Source organism: Lissotriton helveticus, chromosome 6, assembly GCF_964261635.1.
Source record: "Lissotriton helveticus chromosome 6, aLisHel1.1, whole genome shotgun sequence".
NCBI classification, from domain to species: Eukaryota; Metazoa; Chordata; class Amphibia; order Caudata; family Salamandridae; genus Lissotriton; species Lissotriton helveticus.
The window spans coordinates 1,927,201,565-1,927,223,166 of NC_136067.1; the positions used below are offsets into that span (position 1 = coordinate 1,927,201,565).

Consider the following 21,602-nt stretch of genomic DNA (forward strand, 5'->3'; position numbering starts at 1 on the left):
TGTCAGTGCTTTTTCTTTTTTACAGCCATTGAAATTCTACACCTCAATCTAATATTATTAACAATATGCCCCAGTGCTGGAGCGGGTTCACACTAACCAAATGTGTCCTAAAAAGAGTCTCAATGAGCATTCACTATATGTGATACTTTTAACTAGCGTTGATTTGTAGCAAACAACACATGCTAGCATTTGTACTTTTAACTTTTTAAAAAACTCTCAGTGGTACAAAAAGTAATGCAGGGCATCCACTACAGCACTGCAAAGGGCGAACTGCAGGCAATGCCGCCGGCACCAACACGTGGAGTGCATGCCTCAGTTGAGCACTGACTAAACCAGCTTCTTCAGGGCATAAACGTGTCACTCACTACAGCAATGTAGAGTGAAGGTCCTTCTTGTCACACCATCTGTTGCACAGACAGGTCTTCACTAAGAGAAACAGATCCATGGTTTGATTTTTCGGCATTGATGCTTTAGCCTTACAACGCTCTGCTGGTCAAAAACACTTAGCGCGCAGCACGCTCTTTTAAATTCTCCTTTTTTGTATTTAATTTATTTTTCTGCTTTAAATTATCCCCTGATTTTAACCGCGCCATTCAGGGCCCCTTACCTGCACCATAAAGGAATTCTCACCGCGTTTTCGCGGGTCCGGTTCCCGGGCGGTGGTCAGAGGACGGGCGCCATCTTGGAGTGGGCTGGACACCGAGTCACTCCAGGAGGGAGCGGTCTAGCGCTCCTCACGCCCTTGGGGAGTCCTACTTAAGGCGAGCACTTGCCGGTAAGCCCTCGGCATTGATGCTTTAGCCTTACAACGCTCTGCTGGTCAAAAACGCTTAGCGCGCAGCACGCTCTTTTAAATTCTCCTTTTTTGTATTTAATTTATTTTTCTGCTTTAAATTATCCCCTGATTTTAACCGCGCCATTCAGGGCCCCTTACCTGCACCATAAAGGAATTCTCACCGCGTTTTCGCGGGTCCGGTTCCCGGGCGGTGGTCAGAGGACGGGCGCCATCTTGGAGTGGGCAGGACACCGAGTCACTCCAGGAGGGAGCGGTCTAGCGCTCCTCACGCCCTTGGGGAGTCCTACTTAAGGCGAGCACTTGCCGGTAAGCCCTCGGCATTGATGCTTTAGCCTTACAACGCTCTGCTGGTCAAAAACGCTTAGCGCGCAGCACTCTCTTTTAAATTCTCCTTTTTTGTATTTAATTTATTTTTCTGCTTTAAATTATCCCCTGATTTTAACCGCGCCATTCAGGGCCCCTTACCTGCACCATAAAGGAATTCTCACCGCGTTTTCGCGGGTCCGGTTCCCGGGCGGTGGTCAGAGGACGGGCGCCATCTTGGAATGGGCTGGACACCGAGTCACTCCAGGAGGGAGCGGTCTAGCGCTCCTCACGCCCTTGGGGAGTCCTACTTAAAGCTCCCACCCTACTCGCAGCGGTCGCGCGCAGCGGTCGCGCCCTCCCTGCGCCTGAGTCGTGCCAGAGTCCTGCCCGTCTGCGCTCGTCAGCGTCTCGGAGGCGTTCGAGGCGGGACTCTGGACGACGCTACAGGCATAGCAGGGTTAACTGTTTGTTTGGGGGATGTGTCGCGCACGACTTTCCGGGGTGCTGTCTTACAGCGCGGATGTTTTGACATCCTTGCGCGCTCATCCATTGGGGTGTAAATGTTTATTCCCCGGACGACGTCTTCTGGGGAAAGGCTGTCCCACCTGTGGATGGCGCCCTTTGGACTCGCCTACTCCTGTTCGTCCTCCTCTCACCCAGAACCATCATTGTGCTCTTTTGAACACAAGGTCTCTGGCGTGTCATGCTACGGATATCTGGAGCTTGCTTGCTAATTCCGATATGTCATGTCTATTTTTAACGGAGACATGGTTAGGGGCAGGCTCCGAACCAGATGTTGCCTGTGCTCTGCCGCCTAACTACACCATCTTGAGGAAAGACAGAATAGGGGGTAGAGGAGGAGGAGTGGCCTTGATAGTGGATAAGGCCTTGGGCTGTTCCTCTTTTCCTGTGGAGAACATTGTAGGTTGTGAAGCTTTAGGCTTCACACTCAACCTCTCGTCCTCCCAGACGTGCACCGGGATTCTTGTATATAGACCTCCTGGCCCGATTGGTACTTTTATTGAGGATCTGCAGGCAGCTCTTTCTGTACCCTGTCTGCGTTCTGCGCACTGTATGCTGTTGGGTGACCTAAACCTACATTTGGATTCATCATCCGACGCTAATGCGTCAAAACTACGGGAAATAACTGCAACCTTGGGACTCAAAGGTTTTATTGATAGCCCCACTCATGTCAAAGGACATATGTTAGATGTACTTTTTTCCACGGCGCCGATAGTAGTATCTCCGCCGCTTCCAGTCCTTTGGTCTGACCATTTTTTAATAAAATTTGTTATGTCTTATGAGACTAGGCCTAGGCAAAGAATACAGAAGGAGGTGTCTCGTCAATCCAGAGCTTTTCACCTAGTGACAGCGGATATGCTATCCGACGCTCTCTGCCAACACCCCTGTAATTTGACAGGGACCTTAGAAACTGATCTGATTTTGGTTCAGGAATGGCTTCGAACGAGATTCATGGAGCTGGCTCCTGTGAAGCTCACGAGAACTGCTCCCCGCCACGACTCTGCTCCTTGGTTTACGGCCACATTACGTTCCATGCGTCAAGATTGTAAAAAGGCGGAACGTCTTTGGCGCCGTAAATATGATCCATTGGAGAAATCTAAATATCGTGTGGCCATTAAAGGCTACCACAAAAACATTGCTGAAGCCAAAAAGGAATACCTTGAGCGTAGGATTGATCGAGCGGACAATACGAGTAGGGAACTCTTTAGAATTGTCAAGGAGTTTGCAGACCCTGCCGTAGGAGCTCTCCCACACTCTCACACAGAAGGGTGGATAAGACAGCTTGCAGACTTCTTTGTCACAAAGATCCAAACCATTCAGGACTCCTTTCCCCCTGTGGACTTATCTGGGGCAGCTGATGCTTTCGCCCAGAACGGACAGGTACCATCCTCAGAAGCCGAAAGTGAACCCATACTATCGGTCTTTCCGCAAATGACTTGCGCAACCTCCCTGGAGCTACTGACCCGGCTTCAATCTGGCTCGCCTCTGGACGTATGTCCAGCAAGATGTTTGGGCAGGGTGGCTCCGGCACTTAACAACTTGCTGAACCCCCTGCTCAATCTATCCTTGAGTTCCGGAGTGGTGCCGCGGGAGTGGAAACATGCACTCATTCTGCCGCTTATCAAAAAGCCTCAGTTAGACCCGCTGCAGTTGGCTAACTATAGACCGATCTCCCTCCTCCCTGCTCTGGCGAAGGTAGTTGAGAAGCATGTTCAACTCACACTTACCACCTTTATTGAGAAGAATAACATTCTGCATGATTCTCAATCTGGTTTCCGTGCGAACTACAGCACGGAGACGGCCCTCGTGGAGGTGACCGACGCCATCAGGGAGACGCTCGATCTTGGGGGTAAGGCTATGTTAGTCCTGTTGGACTTGTCGGCGGCCTTTGACACCGTCCCTCATGCTGGTCTCCTTTTAAGACTCAGGGAGATCGGCCTGCGGGGGACGGTGTTGGACTGGTTCCACTCTTTCCTATCGGACCGCCGGCAGGTGATCTGGGCTCCCCCGTTCTCCGCCGAAATGCAAGCGCTAGAGGTTGGGGTTCCTCAAGGGTCCATTCTGAGCCCCACCACATTTAATATCTATATGGCCCCTCTGGCGCTTGTAGCGGAGGCTTATGGGGCCCGGGTCATCTCATACGCTGATGACACCCAGCTTTTGTTCACCTGCAGCAAAGGTGAGGCTTTTGACGGCGACAGGATTAAGTGCTGTTTGAGCGCAGTCTTTGCGTGGTTTCAGAGACACAGCCTGAAGTGCAACTCGGATAAGTCTGAGTTGCTTTTCTTCGGCTGTGCTCCTGACCCGGGCTGGCAGTCCTGGTGGCCCCAGGATATGTTTCCCCCTGAGAAATCATCTTCCCAAGTGAAAAATCTGGGAGTGATGTTTGATGATGCTCTCTCTTTTAGCCCCCATATCATGGGGATATCCGGGAAATGTTTTGGCATCCTCAAGATGCTGAGGAAGTTTCTTCCTCTGCTGTCCCTACAATACCGGAAGACAGTAGTCTAGGCGTTAGTGGGATCTAGGTTACATTACGCTAATGCGCTCTTTGCAGGTCTGCCCAAGTATCTTTTGGCCAGACTGCAAATTGTCCAAAACTCGGCCAGAGCTATCTTCGGCTTGCCAAGGAGAGCCAGCGCTCAACTGCTTCTGAATAGGCTGCATTGGCTGCCTATTTCTAAGAGAATCAGATTTAAAATTCTTACGCTGGCCTTCAAAGCCCTTCACTCCATCGGTCCCAACTATATTAGGAAGCGGATTGCTTTCTATGTGCCGCGGAGGGTGTTACGATCTGCCGATTTGGCTAAATTGGAGGTGCCCCCGGCTAAGCGTGTTCGGATGGGAGAACGATCCTTTCAATTTGCGGCAGCCCGATGCTGGAACGAGCTCCCTCTCCCTCTACGCAAAGCTACGAACCTCCTGGCTTTCAGGAAAGAGCTGAAGACTCTGCTCTTTTCTGTGTAATTTTGTGACAATAGTGCTGCTTCCCTTTGTGTTTGTAGATCTCAGGCCTCTTTGCCAAAGCGCCGGGACGCCCCTTTGGGCAGCCGTGCGCTCTAAAAGTACGGCCTTAACATAACATAACATTTTTCACTTTCAATGGTGACCATTTCCGGCTCTGGGAGGGTTCAGACAGGGTGTCTCGTGGAGATGAGTTAACACCTTTACATTAATGGAACTTTTGGGAGATAGAAAGCTAATAGTCCTCTCTACAGCGTCTGGCTGGCAGCATCTATCTCCTTAAAAAACTTTAGTCCTGGCCAGTGAATGCTTTCAAAATACTGCTATATATTATACAAAACATAGAACATAAACCTGTTCTGACTTCTTGTGTCGGCTGTCTAGTTACTGACTTTCAAATGAGTGCATTACCTCCTGAGATGTGTCCATAAAATTAACATTTGATTGTTCGGAGCTTTTGTCCTGTATTTATTTTGACCCTTCGTCCTGAATTTTTACAGTCATTGTCCTCAATTTGCCTCCATGCCCGGGGGTCACCCCAGATGTGAGTGACAACTTGGTTGAACTACAAACCCTGCTTCAGGGTCTGTTGCGTACTTTCACCAGATGCAAGGTCAGATATTCTTGGAACAGGACTTTCGGTGGTTGAACAGTGGCAGCAAAGGGAAAGACTCACATGTCCTTGTGAGAAATGCTCATGGGTTACAGGAAGGGTAAAGCCTGACCCAGGCTCAATAGCACGAGCTGAATACCACTAAATTAACTGTATGCGAGACAGTCCAAAGAACCAGCATGAGTGAAGTCTCATATGTTTCCCTGGATGATTGAGATCTGTTTTACCTGTCACCCCAGCTATCTGGAGTGTCAAAGTGTGCAAGGCACCAGCTCTCTCCGCTCGAGCTGTGGGTGTCTCCGGCTTCCCCGCGCCGCCTCTCTGCTCAGCCGGGGCTCGGTCTCGGCTCCAGACCCAAGCGGCTGCATGAGGACACTTGGCTCCCTGGTGAGTGTATCTGTGGCTTCTCTGTCTCCTGTGTGGCCTCCTTATTCAGGAATATTGTGTGCAGGTTGGATGGCAAGAAAAGGACAGGATTTGAGACCGGATTTTGTGCGGGTTGTCGGAGCCTTGAGTTTGTGGCTACACGGCCATGTTGCTGGCCACGCCCAAACACTTATTATTTTACAAATTAAGCACTGCAGCACTCCACAAATTAAGCAGTTAATAAGTAGAGGAGGGAAGAGGATGTAGCCTTACGGCTAGAGCGGTCGACCTCGAAGCTGGGGAACCGAGTTCGAGTCTCGGCAACAACACTTAACATCCTGTGAATCTGGGCAAATCACTTAATCTCCCTGTGCCTAACAAACAAATAAATGTGTCCTCATGTAACAAAACTGGTGCTCATGTAAAGTGCTCTGATACCCGATGTCTTGGGTCTAGTTCGCACTATATTAAACTCTAAAAAATAAAAAAAACTTTTCTTGTTAGCCCAGCTTTTGCCCTGTAGTCAGCGAAACAGCATAGAAGCCCACTCTGTAGCAAGGAGCTCTATTTCCTTATATGAATAAAGGGCAGCTTGTGACACCCACCTAGGTGAAAGATCGTTTTTATTCGTATATGGAGTACATACACTATGTTACAGAACCCACACTAATCAAGAGGAGGTACTAGTACATGTGATACCCGAGGGTGTAAGGGAAGTGTTCTCTCTTAAGAGAAAAATATTAAGTATGCATTTGCTTAAAGGATTTTATTTCCCCAGTGCAAACTTGGCCACACAATGGGAATAGGCCGACTCTGGAAAAGTCACTTGACTATCCCAAGTGTGGATCTGGAACCCTGTGCCTGGCGCAGATTTTCAGGCAGACTCCGGCGAATGTTGGTGAATATGGAAAAGTCATAAAAGTACAGTCCGGTGCAGAGGAGAGCTCCATCTGAACTTTTAAAACTGTTTTCGTAAATGCTCCCCTATATGTGGAGCAGTGATGGGGTGGACACTAGTAGCTAGCGACTCTAGACCAAGCTTACCTGCCATCCCGTGAGCGATGCAAGCTGCCGTGGTAGCTGCTCACTTTGCTGTGGACGCTGCCTGCTTTGCTTCTCTGATCATCCATAAGGGCCAGCTGGGTAGACGAGGCGTGTGTAGAGGTCCCTTGAGTGGACGTTCCTCTTGACTTCCGAATAATGGGTGTATTTGGGTCCCTCAGAAGTGACTGGGCGAAGTCCGGCTCCTGCAGCACCTGCCGGCTCTCGTTCGCAACACTAGTAGGAAAAAGATCATTGGGGCGGTCAATGCTTGAGTGTTAAAGAAAATCTGTAATAAACTGTGCTCAGAGCCTCACAGGACAATACAATTGGCAGTCTGCCTTCTGAAGTGAAGAGAAAAGGGAAGATCTCAGGAAATAAGTCATTCTTCAGCTTGTAAACTGCTGTACTTAGCAAGGAGTCATGTGGATGTTAGCAGAGAATGCATGTCAACAAATATCAGCTGCACAGTTCATGCTCATCGTATCAGGGCAGAAATTAGCAACAGGTTAAAACTTATTACCTACACCCAAAAAAACCACACAAAAAATAATCAAACAAACTTTGCACTGCAGAGTTTAGCCCCGCTTAGGGTACAAGTTGACATACAAATAACAAGCATTTGCAATGCAATAGGTCTCGCATTAGGCAAAGTTTGAGCTTTTAGTATTGTAAATGGCATTGGCTATTTTTTTTTTTGCAGTAGTTACGTTTTGTTTTTATAAAAAGGGACATATAAACCCAATACAAGGTAGGTCACTTTTTTCCGAAATGCTGAATACATGTTCAGTTTTTTTCCCACTGCAAAATACATACTTCTTTAACGCACAATGAAAAATGATGCTGTTATTGACCGAAGGGAACACAATCACCCGCCCCGTCCCCCAAAATGTCCCAGAAATCGAATTAAGGCGTGCATTACAAAATGTAACAGAGGAAATCACCAGCTCCTAAGTGGCCACTACTAAAATATTAAAAGACAGATTCCCTAAACTATCTAAACACATTACATGTCAGCTACCAGCAATACTCATGGGAGCATGTATTTAATTTTTTCTATTACGTGTATTATACTACATTTTAAAAGTCTTGTTATTGACGTCAAGATTTTGAACATAATATTTTGTTCTACTGGCTACTGCTGTAGATCTTTCAGGCTTGGGACGTGGAAGGTTCACATTTTTCAGTCTGCAGCTGTGTCACACAAAAAGTAAGCAAACTGCAACGCAGCAATGAAAAAACAAGCCTGCACTGCATCATTGACCTATGGAACAACTTACAGAATTTCTTCAAATTGCGAGTTTCAGGATCTTCACACTTTTTTATTTTTACTTTGACATTGAGGAAATAAAACGTACAAGGATAAATGAAACAGAAATTAAGGAGCAGCACCAAGCTGGGCAGCGCCTGATTATCTTAAGTATGGAGTCTAAATGTCCTCTCCTAAATATGATGCATGTTTATAAAATACATCTCTATAATCAGGAATACTGCAGCAGCAGCTCCTGTAATTGCAAGAACGAACGGTGTTTCAAAATTGTATCGGCCAGCTGTAGTTGACGACGAGGGAATGCTTTATGGATGACCACTGCTAGAGGGGCATCTCAGTACACAACTATCCCCTCACTATCATACACAAGGCCTGCTAGGAAATCTACACGTGCGCAATTCTCATACTATATTAGACCTTCTGACATTAGTATGTTCTACTCAGAATAACCAAAGTACCGAGGGAGGAAATACGGCAACGCGGTCTACAGACGGTAACAGGTTTGCATCTCTGTAAAATAGAGCGGCATGCGTACCTGTCGCAGTCAAACAATATGTAAAGCTGTTCACAAAGTTACTCTCTTCGGCCTAAACGTAAGTGATTACAAGCTGTATGCCGAATTTGTAAGAACGGCATGGACGGAGGTAATAAACCTCTCATCGTTGATACTATAATGTGTAAAAAAAATACAGCAGTGGTGTAGCAAGCTAATCTGCTACCCTACTATAGAGTGGAACTGAAGTTTTAAAATCTTTAATCCAAAATGGGGACCATGACGCCCCTGTCTCAACAGCATACACTAATAATGAACATGCATGTAAAGAGCACGCTCGCAACATTTTTATACAACAAAAACCAGAAATAAGTTCTCAGATAGTCATGCAAAGATGGTAGACGGTTTTCTGCACTATAACGTCTCAAAACGCAGAGTAGGTGCTAGCGAAAAACTAAACACTCACCTGTCAGTCAGTACCCCGGGCTGCACTGAGCCGTTGCCAGCGGTAACGATCAATAAGGATCAGATGGTATTTATTGCCGTCATTGGTCGTACAGAGTCATGGGACAGCCTTGTTGTGGCGCGCAATTTGGACGTGTGTTCACAAATAGGGTACCCGATTGGTGGAAAGGATATAAATACGGAAGTGGTAAATGTCTACGTGTTCCATATCTATTGATGAATATACATTTAACCACGTTGGTGTGTCTAGCCAAGCAGCCGATGGCTCCGGCAATAGCACGCTCGCCGAGGCTCCAGCGAACAGGTTCGGGGCTGCGGGCGGTCATAATTGATTTTGTCAGTGTACTTGAATGTATTAAAAGGGTGCCCCCTTAATTATATTTTGATGGTTTTCAAGGAAAAGATTAAGAATTAGACAAGGAGTCTCTCCTGTTCATGTTGCACCTGAGTGTAAACTAGCAGTAAAAAAATTCGATTCCAAAGGAAGTGTAATACTGATAATAAAGCTCATATTAACTGGTGCTGGTAAAGTGATCTATGCATCTTATTCTGCTGGCAGACTCAAATCTCAACACACCGGTTTATAAAGAGAAACAAGTTACCGCGCAACGCCGCCGGCCTGCGACCAGGAAGTCAGGCAGGCCGGCGCGACACCCGGAAACAGGAAGTAGGAGGGCGGGAGCCTACCCCGCCTCCCACGGAAGAGCCGCGATTGGAGCCGTGTTGGGAGCACCGGAGCAGGCAGGAGCCTACCCTGCGCCCCGGTGCCGAAGGAGGGAAGAAGAGTCCTGATGCCGGGCCCTGCAGCTGAGGAGAGGAAGCCGGTGAGTGCGTTGCTGAGCGGCGGGCGGGGGGAGGGGGGGGGGGGAGCATGTACGCGCGCGCGTGCGTGCGGGGGGGGGGGGGCGGCCTGTGTATGTGTGTGTGTGTGTGTGTGTGCGTGCGTGTATGTATGTGTCTTGGAGTGCGTGTGTGTGACTGTGGGGGAGGGGGTGTGTGTGTGAGCGAGTGTCTGTCTGCGACGTGTGTGTGTGTGTGTGTGTGTGTGTGTGTGTGTGTCTGTGTCTGTGTCTGTCTGTGTGCATGCATGCATGCGCGGTAGGCTGGGAGGGCGGCGCAGGACGGAACGTGCGCGTTCGCGCACACCAATCCAGCCTGGACTGCGCTCGTGCACCTTCTCGTCCGTCCTTCCCTCGAGACAGCTGACTATACGTCTCCGTCCCTGGAAGCATCCTTTGGATGCTAATTCCAGGGCGAGACCTAAAAAAAGGCTAAGCACTTGCTCGTAATTGGATAATACTTGCTGAACTCTTTTTTTCACATGATCATCTTGAGAGGATATTGATTGGGACTTTTAAAGTCTTTACGCAACTTTTTAGGCTGGGGGTGGACAAGCCACTACTACCTTTTTCACAACTTCACTATAGCTACACAGAGCCTCAGTTGCACTTACTCTTTCTTTTTGCGTCCATGAAAAAAGCTGACCCATTCGAAGAGGGTCTTTTTGCTTCCAACCCAGAAGACAGAAGGAATCCCAACAATGAGGCCCATGAGGTACTTCATCAGGAAGAGGATGAGGTCCGGCCGACTTGTCTGAGTGACCTGAAGAAGGTGAAAACAGTAAAGGAGAAACGTTGAGTTCTCAGATGGCATTACATGAATAGCTGTAACAATGCAGGTAAGCATGCAGTTCAGACCAGGGTTCAAGTAGCGAGTGAAACCAGTTATATTGGCAAATGCAAGCATTACTGACTAGTGTAACCCCGGACACATGGAGGGCTGCATGAACACATAGGTAGGTTCACAAGAATACCTTCTAAGGTGGCGCTTATTAAGTGTTCATGAGAAAGCCCCAACAAAGTTGAAATGGCTTTTCATTCTACTGTATTCATCAGTCGGAAATAGAAACTAATCAAAGAAATATAATTCCTAAATATATATCAGGATATACTATCATGGGAATGTATGATATCCCGCTGCAATTCTCCCCGCAGGGAATCAGAACGCGGTCGTTACAACGACCGCGTTGTGATTCTGCATACCATTACTCCACAAGTCAGAACAACGACTTGCCGAGGGTGGGGCGCTGGATGTTGGAATAGTATAATTTACTATTCCAGCTCCAGTCTGTGCGAACAATCGGGAAGGTGTTGAATTTTAAAACCTTTTTCAGGTTAATGAAGCAGTTCTGTTGGGCTGGTGTTGGGCTCTGAGTCACAATGTGCTCCTTCATAAAGTGTGCTCCTGGCGGTAAAGTAAGAGTGTGCCACCTCGATGGGTGGTTGGAAGGATGGCAGGATGTGGAAAGACTAACACTCAGTAAGTAGGGTTTGGGTCTTATTACGGTTTTCAGATTTGCAATATGAATATCCTGGATAATTTTTTTTAAGACTGAAGAAAAGTCCAGATCAGAGTAGTGCAGAATGTGTAGCAGGCTACAATGAAGAGAAAATATGACAGGAAGGAGACGCTTACAATAGTTGCAAAATACTCACAAACACAGGATAAGTCCGTCAAGAAAATGAACTATTTTCAAAATCAAAAACAGTTATATTTAAGATTCACCAAAGGAAGTATGCCTTTCACAGACAGACATTCCTTGAGTGTCCTTACTCAAACCATACCAACCACACCACAGAAGTGACCGCAACCAGCGAACACGAATTATGCAACTAACTATGACACTCTTTGAGAGATGTACACCTCTAGCAGACGGAGTCACATTTAATGTGACTGCCTTTAGATGAGGGCATTGTTAGAAGCATTTGGTTGGAATCCCTGAAATGCTCCACTGATGCACAGGGCACAGTACTCTTCCCCCCCCCTTCTAGCCTCCCACAACCCCCTCCCCGATGCACCGCATCCAGTGCTCCCTTATGCATCACTCGTGCTGCCCTATTGTTTATTGCCCTACGCTGTCATAGTGCACATTGCCCTGTGCTCACCTGATGTGCATCAAACTCTGCCCCCAATGCGCATCAATTTGTGCGCCCTGTTACACATCATCATGAGCCCGGAAAATGCACACTGATCTCTGCCCCAAGCAGCAGAAGGGTATGGATGATAACTGGTCTGTGTTCATTGATATAGGTTTGTATGTATGTTGTCATTTGTCTCAAGTCTGTTACACGTTGTGAAAATGAATGTCTATAGCTATGCTACGCTGTGTGCATGCCCTGTGTGTGCCCCAGCCCCCTCCAAGCATTATACATCATAGGCTTTGCCAACGAGTGTTATTAATTCGTGCAATTATTGACTTACATCAGACCTCTGCGGGCGATTCCACCATTAAATATCTATATCTGCAATACACACCAGCAATATTTATACTCCTTCATCCATGCTTTTTTGCAGTTCATAATTCATGTGAACAAAAATAAGGTATTTTTTATCCTCAAGCCCCTCTCAGCTCAGGTACAAAACCGAAGTGTTTTCTTGTGAGATGTCAATGCTGTTCTCACTGAGTGTGGAAGCATGGATTGACTCCTTATGCATCTGCTACTTCCTGCTCTCTGTGTTGAGTGTTTGTCACAGTAGAGAGAACAATAACCAGAACCGGTACACGGACTTGGGGGGCTGGATATCATGTTGTTGTGCTTTTCCCTCATTTCTGATACTTGTTCCTAGGTTAGTGTGTTACTATCTAAAGCAACATAAAACAACGGCCTGTAATATTTAGAAATGTAACTACCCATATCAGAAGTTATTTGCTTTTTGGTGACCTAGGCCTGCTAAGGATGCTCCCATCAATTACCAACCAATTGCTGGTTCCCTCCAGCCCCCCTCCTTTAGTTATCCCTCATCCCCATGTGACCACCTCCCTGGCAGTTTCCCTGCTTCTACTGCCACCTGGTGCCCTAACAACTCTGCATGACAAAAACTCCCACCACACCCTGTCTTTCGTTAACCCATGCAGGCTGGCGGCACACATACCCCCTGCACTCCTCTCTGTAAACCATTCTCTAACCTCCACCTTGTGCAGGGTTCATCCCATCACTCTTCGTCTAAACTCCTCCTCTCCCTCCCTATTCCCGCCCCCGTCCCACTCTCCACAGTACGGTCCCCTCTAATACAACGCTCCACAGCTAGGTTCACCTCTATTGGTCACATACTTATTTGATTTTCCAGGATCCGGTCGTTTTTTCCTATGCATTCTTCGTTCCCTGGGTTCTGCAGTGCCTGGTGCTCTTTATGGTTCAGACGCTTCCTTTTTTCCTGCCATGCATGTGGCCCATATTCAGTTCATGAGGGATCTCAATTAATTTTAGCCTTCCTGAAGGCCCCATAATACTTAAAACCTTCGTGTCCTTTCATGTTTTCAAACTTGTCAACCATAGACGCTACCTACATCGTAAAGGTGGAAACTGTGCCCTCTGGATACATTTTAATACCGGAGATCATAAAACTCAATATCTCCTGTATAATAAAATTAGGTCTGATTCACTGTAAGCCAGTTTATAATCAGACATCTATGCATCATAGATTCTATGATGCCTAGAATCTATGCGGAGGTGAGGATAATGCATTTTTCTTTCTTCAGTATTAATAAGCAGCCAGCAAAAGCCACACAACAAGGAACAAAGTAAAATAAAGAAACAACGAACAAAGTAAAATAAAGAAACAACGAACAAAGTAAAATAAAGAAACAACATCATCAGGCTCAAAATTAAACCAATCCAAAACTACCAATCACAGTGTAGCAGATCAACGTTATGATGCCCTGGAGAACAAATAACTTATTTCCTGTTCAGCCATCAATTTGGTTTTTACGAGTATAAATGCTTGTTTTCTAGGAGCGACAGTTCCAGCGCAGATCACAAACACCTCCTGCCAGAGCAATCGCAGTCCAGGAGCAAGGCGCTTAGAAGTCATCCTCCCAGAAGACGAGTTGGGAGCAGTACCTGGGCATAACCGTGGTGCCACACACATAGGAGGTCCTACAGGCACCATAGAGGGACCGTATTTTTCCTATGTCTAGGTGCCCAGAGCACGTTCACATGCACCAGATACAACTCAGCTTGGCGACGGTCTCTGCAGTTCCCTTTTGCTCATTGTAGACAGAGACCCTCTTCCTTTATAGGTTGGGGGATAATTACAATTTTCCCTGCAGTTGTCAGAATATCTAATGGATCGAGGGATTTCAACATTAACCCCAACTCCTGGCTTCTATGACCTGACCCCCCTGTATATCCCCCATTGTGCTCCTGTCATTTGAAAAGTGTCCAATAAAATCACCAGTGAGACATAAATGTAATCCTTGGCCTTGAATAACAACCTTCTCAGACAGCTTTATGAGAAAATTAGTTAATTCTAAAAATATTGGGTTAGGTACATTATTAAAATTGTTATTATAAAAATTAACCAAATAGAAATTGAAAAGGGTTTTCCAGCAAAGCACTTGAAAGCTTGTACTAGCTGTCTCCAAAACCTCCACGTGACCGCCCAAGGCGATATTCAACCATTCCGACAGCCCACTTGATGCATGACCAGAACGGAAACTAATAGCAAGATTATAGCACTGGTCCGCATCTAATATAATAGGTACCACTTCCCAAGTCCCCTGTATCATATCATATTTTTGGATGAAAGAGAGCCGCTCTGGGACCAATATCTTAGAACAGATTCCTGCATCATTCACTCATAATGTGCAGCCTATTATCCGGAATAGACTGCGCAATGGGTATATGGATAAGTTTCTTTTGCAAAATTAGGCAAGGGGTGTGCAGAGGCGGTAGCCACTGGAAGTAACACTATTTCTTCCAGTGGGCTATGAACTTCAAATCTATTATTACAATACAGTAATGGTGGGACCCAAATAGGAGGATTGCAGACAGTTGGTAAGGTTACTGGCTTGTAAAAATAGCCAAGGAGAAGTGCCACAACTTGCGATCTAGTGTGTAACAATGGTTCTCCAGGTTTTAGAAGATTGTGTACATAGATTTGCGCTCTAAAACGTACCACATTACAATCACCTGGAATCTCATTACGCACCTGTCCCACCCATTCAACTCTCCTTATGATAATTTCATCTGCATTTTCAAACTCAAACTGCTTATGCTTATTCAACCAAGTCTCAACTGAATCAGTTTTCAATGGCCGTACACCAGCCAATATCAAAACTGATGGAAAGGCGGCTGGAGGTAGGCTCAGTGAGTTTTTCATAGGAATGGACACTTCATTAACTTCACCGGAAGGATCAAGATGATTTGGTCTCAGGGGTGGTATCTCTCTGGTAGAATTGATGATGGTAGGGACAGCTGTTTGTGGGAGCAGGTTCCTTCTGGGTAACATTTCTTCATTACAGGAGGGGTTCCTTTGGGGCTTGTTGATTGATTCAGTACAACTGGTCAGCCTGGTCTGCAATTGGGTAGGGTACGTTGGAGTTGAATAGGAGTTAGAACATCCAATTGGCCTATCCTTAGTTGCATTGTTAGTCACTGTAGTTAGCTACGGATTTCTCAATTCTAGCCGCTGAATAACTGGGCAGAGATTTTGATCAAGCATTGAGCTAAATTTTGAGAGCAAAATGCTTTGTAAGACATCAAATGCTATTTCCTCTGTTCGAGTTGTCTGAGTCGCACTGTGGGATTTAAAACAGTGTGAAATTAAGTTGTGTCCGCAACTTCTCTGCGTCTTTTTTTTAGGTGTGACATCTGTGCTGGGCCCTTTGGTAGCCCAAGGGGTTTCCTCTTTTTTTTTTGACAGGTTGGCTAATGTCAGAAGTTTTAGAGGAATATAAACATGAAGGTGCAAGTGCAATGTAGGATCAGAACATCCATCAACTGTTAAAGGAGAGCTGTATGTGCATGGTAAGGCAGGACAGGTTAGGCTTGGAGAGATAGGAGCTACATCTGATGTAGTATGTTTGTGGCAGTGCACCGAATCCATAGCGAGTCTACGTTCAGCCAGTACAATTTCATCCGAGATTGCCCCCACTGATTTAGCCAGAATGGTGTCAATCGCAGTAGTAGTATAGGATGGGATACCTGCGCAGGGCACCTGACATTTTTTAAGGAGATATTTGACGCAGTTGCTGTCAAAGTGCTGGGTAATGATGTCGACGAGACAGAGCTGCAGACTCCCATCAATGAGATATTGACAAACCTAGGGTAAAGGTTTCCAGACCTGTAGGAAGCCTGATAGGATAATTCAAAAGGTGAGGAATCTGCAAGATGAAGCAGATATCAGAAAAAAAATGTGAACTGAGCCCAGTGTTAATGCCAGGAATGAGTATGTTGCAATTTACACCCAAATATCAGATACACGCTGGCACAAGAGTTTGTCTATAGAACACTGAATTTATTGTGAACAAACCCGACTTGTTGTTCTTACAGCAACATTCACACAAACATGTGAGATCTTTATCCTAAATTAACCTCTAAGCAAACAATTGACGCTGCAGGTATTAATTTTTTTGTGGACTTAAAGGAGAGACTAAAAACACAACTCATGTGACAACAAGTATCTGTTCCAAACAGAGAACTCTCAGAAACATTGAGCAGCACGGCGGTCTACCTAGTTGGCAACATTTTTACATTTCCCCGGAGTATAAAATGCCAGAATATTCAGCAAATGAATTAAATCATTAGACACGGTTAGGATTAAAAGTTGTCTGAACTTTGCCACTTCCACAACTTGCATTAAGGCCTATATAGGCCACCTTGCTACACCACTGAGTTCATGATGAAGAAACCGTCCCACCCGAACGGGATAATGAATTTATGAACGCAACTTTCATTGTAGAAATTTGCAAGTTAGTTGAAAAGAATTTGAGAGAAAATAAGAAAATGGGATATTTGAAGGAAATAAATATTTTGCTTATTATTTTTCCACCACATAGAGATATTATTTCAGCCTATCAAAAACTACAGGAATAATTTGCATATCCTGGAATAATGTGAAATCTCATCTTACCTTGGCAGTGTATTGGATTTTGGTATTTAACAGACCTGATTACAGAAAGATATCTAACTTGGAAGATTTTAGGCTGATCTTACATGATATGTAGATACAAATTAATCAGTAGGAATCTGTAAACAACATTTCGACAGCACTATTTTACAGATGGCTTACTTCTATTTGTAGGTTGGTTAGAGTGTAGGAGCAAAGGCATGGAAAGGGGAAGTTGAACACAACTTGATGTAATGTATCAACAGTGAGCAGAGGACGGCCCAACGTGGAACACACAAGAGATTCCTGTAAGTGCGGGGCAGACCACTTATATTAATTGTCTTCAATTGGATTTGCAGTAACAATAAAGTAGGTGCTTCATGTGAATTAGCTGAACAATAACATTAAAAACCCAATATTGGCTCTGTAAAATTGTTCTCATGGGAACGCACATCACAGTGTTCGTTCAGGCTTTAATATTAGGCACAATAAATGTTCAGCCAAAAAAGTAAACACGTCAACACTTTGACTTCAGATATTCATGCATAGAGAAAGCTACCATCATCCTGTTGTCGTCATTAAGATCCTATAATCAACTCATATATGAGGTTGAAACATTGATGTGTTTACCTTATTGGCTTAAAATTCACTGTGCATATTTTTAGTCTTGAACTGTATCACACAGCCAATACCAATGGTTCTCTTGGATTTATTCAAAAGGAAAATTGGATCACTTGGTAGGGGAGGCAAATAGTTCTAAGCCTCAAAAGACCTTGTATAAAGGACATACCTTTTGACAAGGGATACTTGTATTGATTTTCCTAATTTGACAATCATTAAGAACATATTATTGCCTGCTACTATATTACACAGGTTTCCAGGAATACTGTGTTCCCACACATTTCAATTCTTGATCTAGATACCAATCAGAGCTTGCAGTGGCGGAATGGCACATATACAAAGGTCTGTTGACCCTCATCCGGGGAATTATTTGATGCTGCACCAGCTACTACTGCTACAATTTCCATTCTGTGTTTTTGCTTTAACTGAGTTTATGGATTCTTGGTCACTGGCCTTCTACTACTATTTCAAACTGATGGTAATGTTCAGATTGATCCTCTCATCTTCAACGCCCAGTCTCATCATAATGTACCACTGAACTACAGTGTAATTTCACAAACAAAACCCAAACACCACCTCAATAACTCAACGGTGCCACCTAAAATTGTCACAAGGCAATCTCGTTGCCCCCCTTCAATTCCAGTACCCCTCAACTCCAGTGCCTCCAAAACGTCTTACCACCAGGTCCCCTCTGCTGAAACCATCAGTGCTCTCTGCCACTTCAGTACCCCTCGCCGAACCCTGCGGAGGTAGCTGACAAAATGGCCCTGACTAAAGACGTTTTTCTGAGCATGTTCAAGGCAAAACTTCGGAAGGACCTCAGCCAAGACATCCAGTAACTGTTTATAATCATGTAACTTTTACTGAACTACCTACCCCCTTCCCCTCCCCGCTCTACTCCTCTCCACTTTCCTGCTACTGATTTCTGCCCTTACCTGTCCTGACCCTAGTCCCCACCCTGTTTACCTGTGAATTTTCCCGCGTCATTTGAGAGCTAGCTATTCTATTTGATGCCCGATGGAGCTACCTGGTTTAGCTATAGGGGAGAAAGGTCTGGGATTCTCTCCTTGGACGTCACCTACCCAGTCGGTCTTTAGCCAGACGTCCTTTCGTCTCTCCTGTCGTCTCTTCCCGCTTCCTCCCTCTATTTATTATCTCTACTTCTCTTCTCTCTCAATGTATTGAGACTGAACTTTTCTGTCTGATGCTCGATGGAGCTACCTGGTTTAGCTATAGGGGAGATGGGCCGTGGACCCCCTCCTTGGTCGTCACCTACCCAGTCGGCCTTCAGACAGTTTTCATCTAGTCTATCCTTGTTGTCGCTTCCCCTATCCTCACTTTCTCACCTTCCCTGTCCCCTCCCTTCTACGCTCTATTTATTTTGCCATCCATGTTCCTTAAATTGTCTCTTATTGATACCTAGCTACTTGGCCAAAGCCAGATGGAGCTACCTGATAGCTATAGAGGAGATGGGTTTTGGGACTCCCCCCTCGACCGTCACCTACCCAACCGGTCTTTGGGCAGACTTTCCTTCGTCTTTCTGTGGTATCGCCCTCACATCCTGTTTTTCTGCGAACCTCTTCCCTCGACACCTGAGACCGAACTACTTTGTCTGATGCCCGATGGAGCTACCTGGTTTAGCTATAGGGGAGACGGATCGTGGATTCCTTCCTTGGTCGTCACCTACCCAGTCGGTCTTTAGACAGACTTCCTCTCGTCTCTACGGTTGTCTCTTCTTTTCTCTCTCCTTTCTCTCCTCTCCTAACGTATTGCTAACTGTTCGTTGTAAGGTATAATTGTTGATCTTTTCTGTTATACTGTTAAACCACATTGTTGCACTTCCTTTCGTTCCTCCTGCTGTCTCCTCCCGCATCCTCCCTCTTTTTATGTCTCTCCTTCTCCCTTCTCTCAATTGTGACTGAACCTTTTTTTTGTCTGATGCTTGATGGAGCTACCTGGTTTAGCTATAGGTGCAATGGGCCGTGGATTCTCTCCTTGGTCTTCACCTTACCCTGTCGGTCCTTAGAGAGATCTATTTTCGTCTCTCCATATTGTCTCTTCCCCTATCCTCCCTGTCTCACCTCCCCTGCCCACTCCACTACCTCTCTCTCTCTCTCCTTTCTCCCCTCTCCTAATTGTATTGCCTATTCATTTTTTTTGGGGGGGGGGGGAGGGATTTATTGTTTAATTGTTGAACTTTTTCTGTTACATTGTTGATACTCATGTAAAGCGCTCTGATACCTCCGGGTCTAGCCAGCGCTATATAAAACTCTTTAAATAAAATAAATAAATCATTTCCCACTGCCACATCATTGCTGTCTGCAGTGCACTAAACCCCACCACAGCCCACTGATTAGTTGCTCTCCATCAGAGCCTTATGTGACCATCAGTCTGCTACTCGGCTACCACAAGAGCTCAATGTCATCATCCAAGCTGCCACCTCACAGGATGCCTACATCTAACGACCACTCATCAGTGCCCTTCACACCACCCATTCCATCTCCCTCTATCAGTGACCCTAGAGAAAGTTTAATATGTACCCGACTGCAATCCTGGCAAAGAGGACCGGTGGATTTTTGCTCGCCAGTAAAATCAATGTGCAGGTTAAGTGTGACTGCCGCAGCTTCTGTTCATGGCCTCGCTAGTTCAGGACATGCCACAAAGCACAGAGCAGACCAAAGAAAAAAATCTCTAGTTGCACCACACAAAACCACTACAACCAGGGAGACAGAGGCGCTTGACAGGATCCAATCATGGTCATGATGGCTCCCAGTGAGAAAGGCCTTCCCTAGATGTTGGCCCAAAAGTAAACAATAACACTCTCCAACTATGGAACACGTGCCGTACCAGCGGGGGAGGGGTGAGAAGAGGCTGACATGAGTCCTCTCGAGATGCACAAAAATTCAGTTACTGAACAAGGGGCTACCTCCCCCAAACCCCAAAAAAAGATATAAAGGCTTGAGAAGGACTTTCTCTTTCAAATGCAGATGTTCAATGTCCTACGCTCCCTCCATTTAAAAGCATGGTTGGCTTGCTAATTGTGCGAGTTTACGTTACCTTTAAAAAGCAAATGAGCATATTTCCATAGTAGATCGTGAAACTAACAATATCTCATTTAATTACTCTCTACACCCAGTGCTTTTGGACACATTTAATGAAGTCGAGAATACAAATGACTCGAGTAAGCTGTGGGGCTAACACAGGGAAATTCTGAGGTCCGAAAGAAGATACCACTAAATGCAACATCATAACTGCCACAAAAGTTCCAGTAAAATAGCTGTGCGAGGTAAATGTTTGCTTCTGAGGTATGTGTAAAATCTTTGTTTAGCGGTTGCACACACAAGTTAAAATGTTTTGAGGCCAGTATAGACATTGGTGGCATTCAGTTTGGTGAAGGCACAGAGAGGTGATCAAAGGCGTGGATTAGAGTTTGACAGATGGGTTATCCCACCACAAATTTGGCAGCTGTCCCATTCGCCATCTTACTGGACTTGTAATATGGAAGGCAGGATATATGTTATGTTGTGACTTAGTAACCAGTCTACTAAACTCTAAATCATGCCCTAAATGTCCATCTGTATTTGACCTGTGATCCGCTAAGCCCTATGAGAGGTTACAACTGTGCCTGCCACCCTCATGCCTTTTTGGAGGAAGCTAAAAAGGGTTTTATGGTCAACTGTATTAAATACTAATACAATGTTGGGACGAGCAAGAGCGTATGATTCTATTTTGTCTAGGATATTGAATACATCATGAATCCCGGTCGCCACTTCTGTGCTGCACTCCTCTTTGAAAGGGGACTGACCGTGATCTAAAAGGTTGGTTTTCATGAATGTGCACTTTCAATTGGATGTTGTCTGCGCTCTGTTCTTTAGTCGAGAAATGGGAGAACCATCACCAGTCTGAAATGGACGAACTAATCTCTCAGTGGATAGCTTCATTATTTAGGTTTGATTTGTGCTTTTTAAGACCTTCTGTAAACACTCTTTTTTCCAGACAGCAATCAATGGTTTTCAGCCAGTATGGGAAATTGTAAGTCTGGTTTTGATAAGGGGCACCAGAACAAAGGCTCAATCATGTGATGATAACCCTAGGTTCCTCTGAGGCCCCCCCCAGCGCCCCACCCACTCCATCAAGAGTGATGTTGGAAAAAAGGATTTAATGCTTGCCATTTGGGCCTGTACTTCTCTTGCAGATCCATTTGAAGGCACTGTCTGGGTTCAATTGGTTATCATTCCCGATTTTTTGTATCTTG

At 45.6% G+C, this 21,602-nt stretch overlaps 1 protein-coding gene across 1 annotated transcript in view; it reads right to left on the reverse strand.

The window, feature by feature from the left end:
• FZD3 (frizzled class receptor 3) overlaps positions 1-21,602 on the reverse strand; it is a 172,341-nt gene that overhangs the window by 11,515 nt on the left and 139,224 nt on the right. Inside the window, exons 5-6 of the mRNA XM_078649903.1 lie at positions 10,290-10,438; positions 6,612-6,845 (exon numbers count right to left, since the gene is read on the reverse strand). Coding sequence (XP_078506029.1) covers positions 6,612-6,845; positions 10,290-10,438 — 383 coding nt within the window. The remainder of the gene's footprint in view (positions 1-6,611; positions 6,846-10,289; positions 10,439-21,602) is intronic.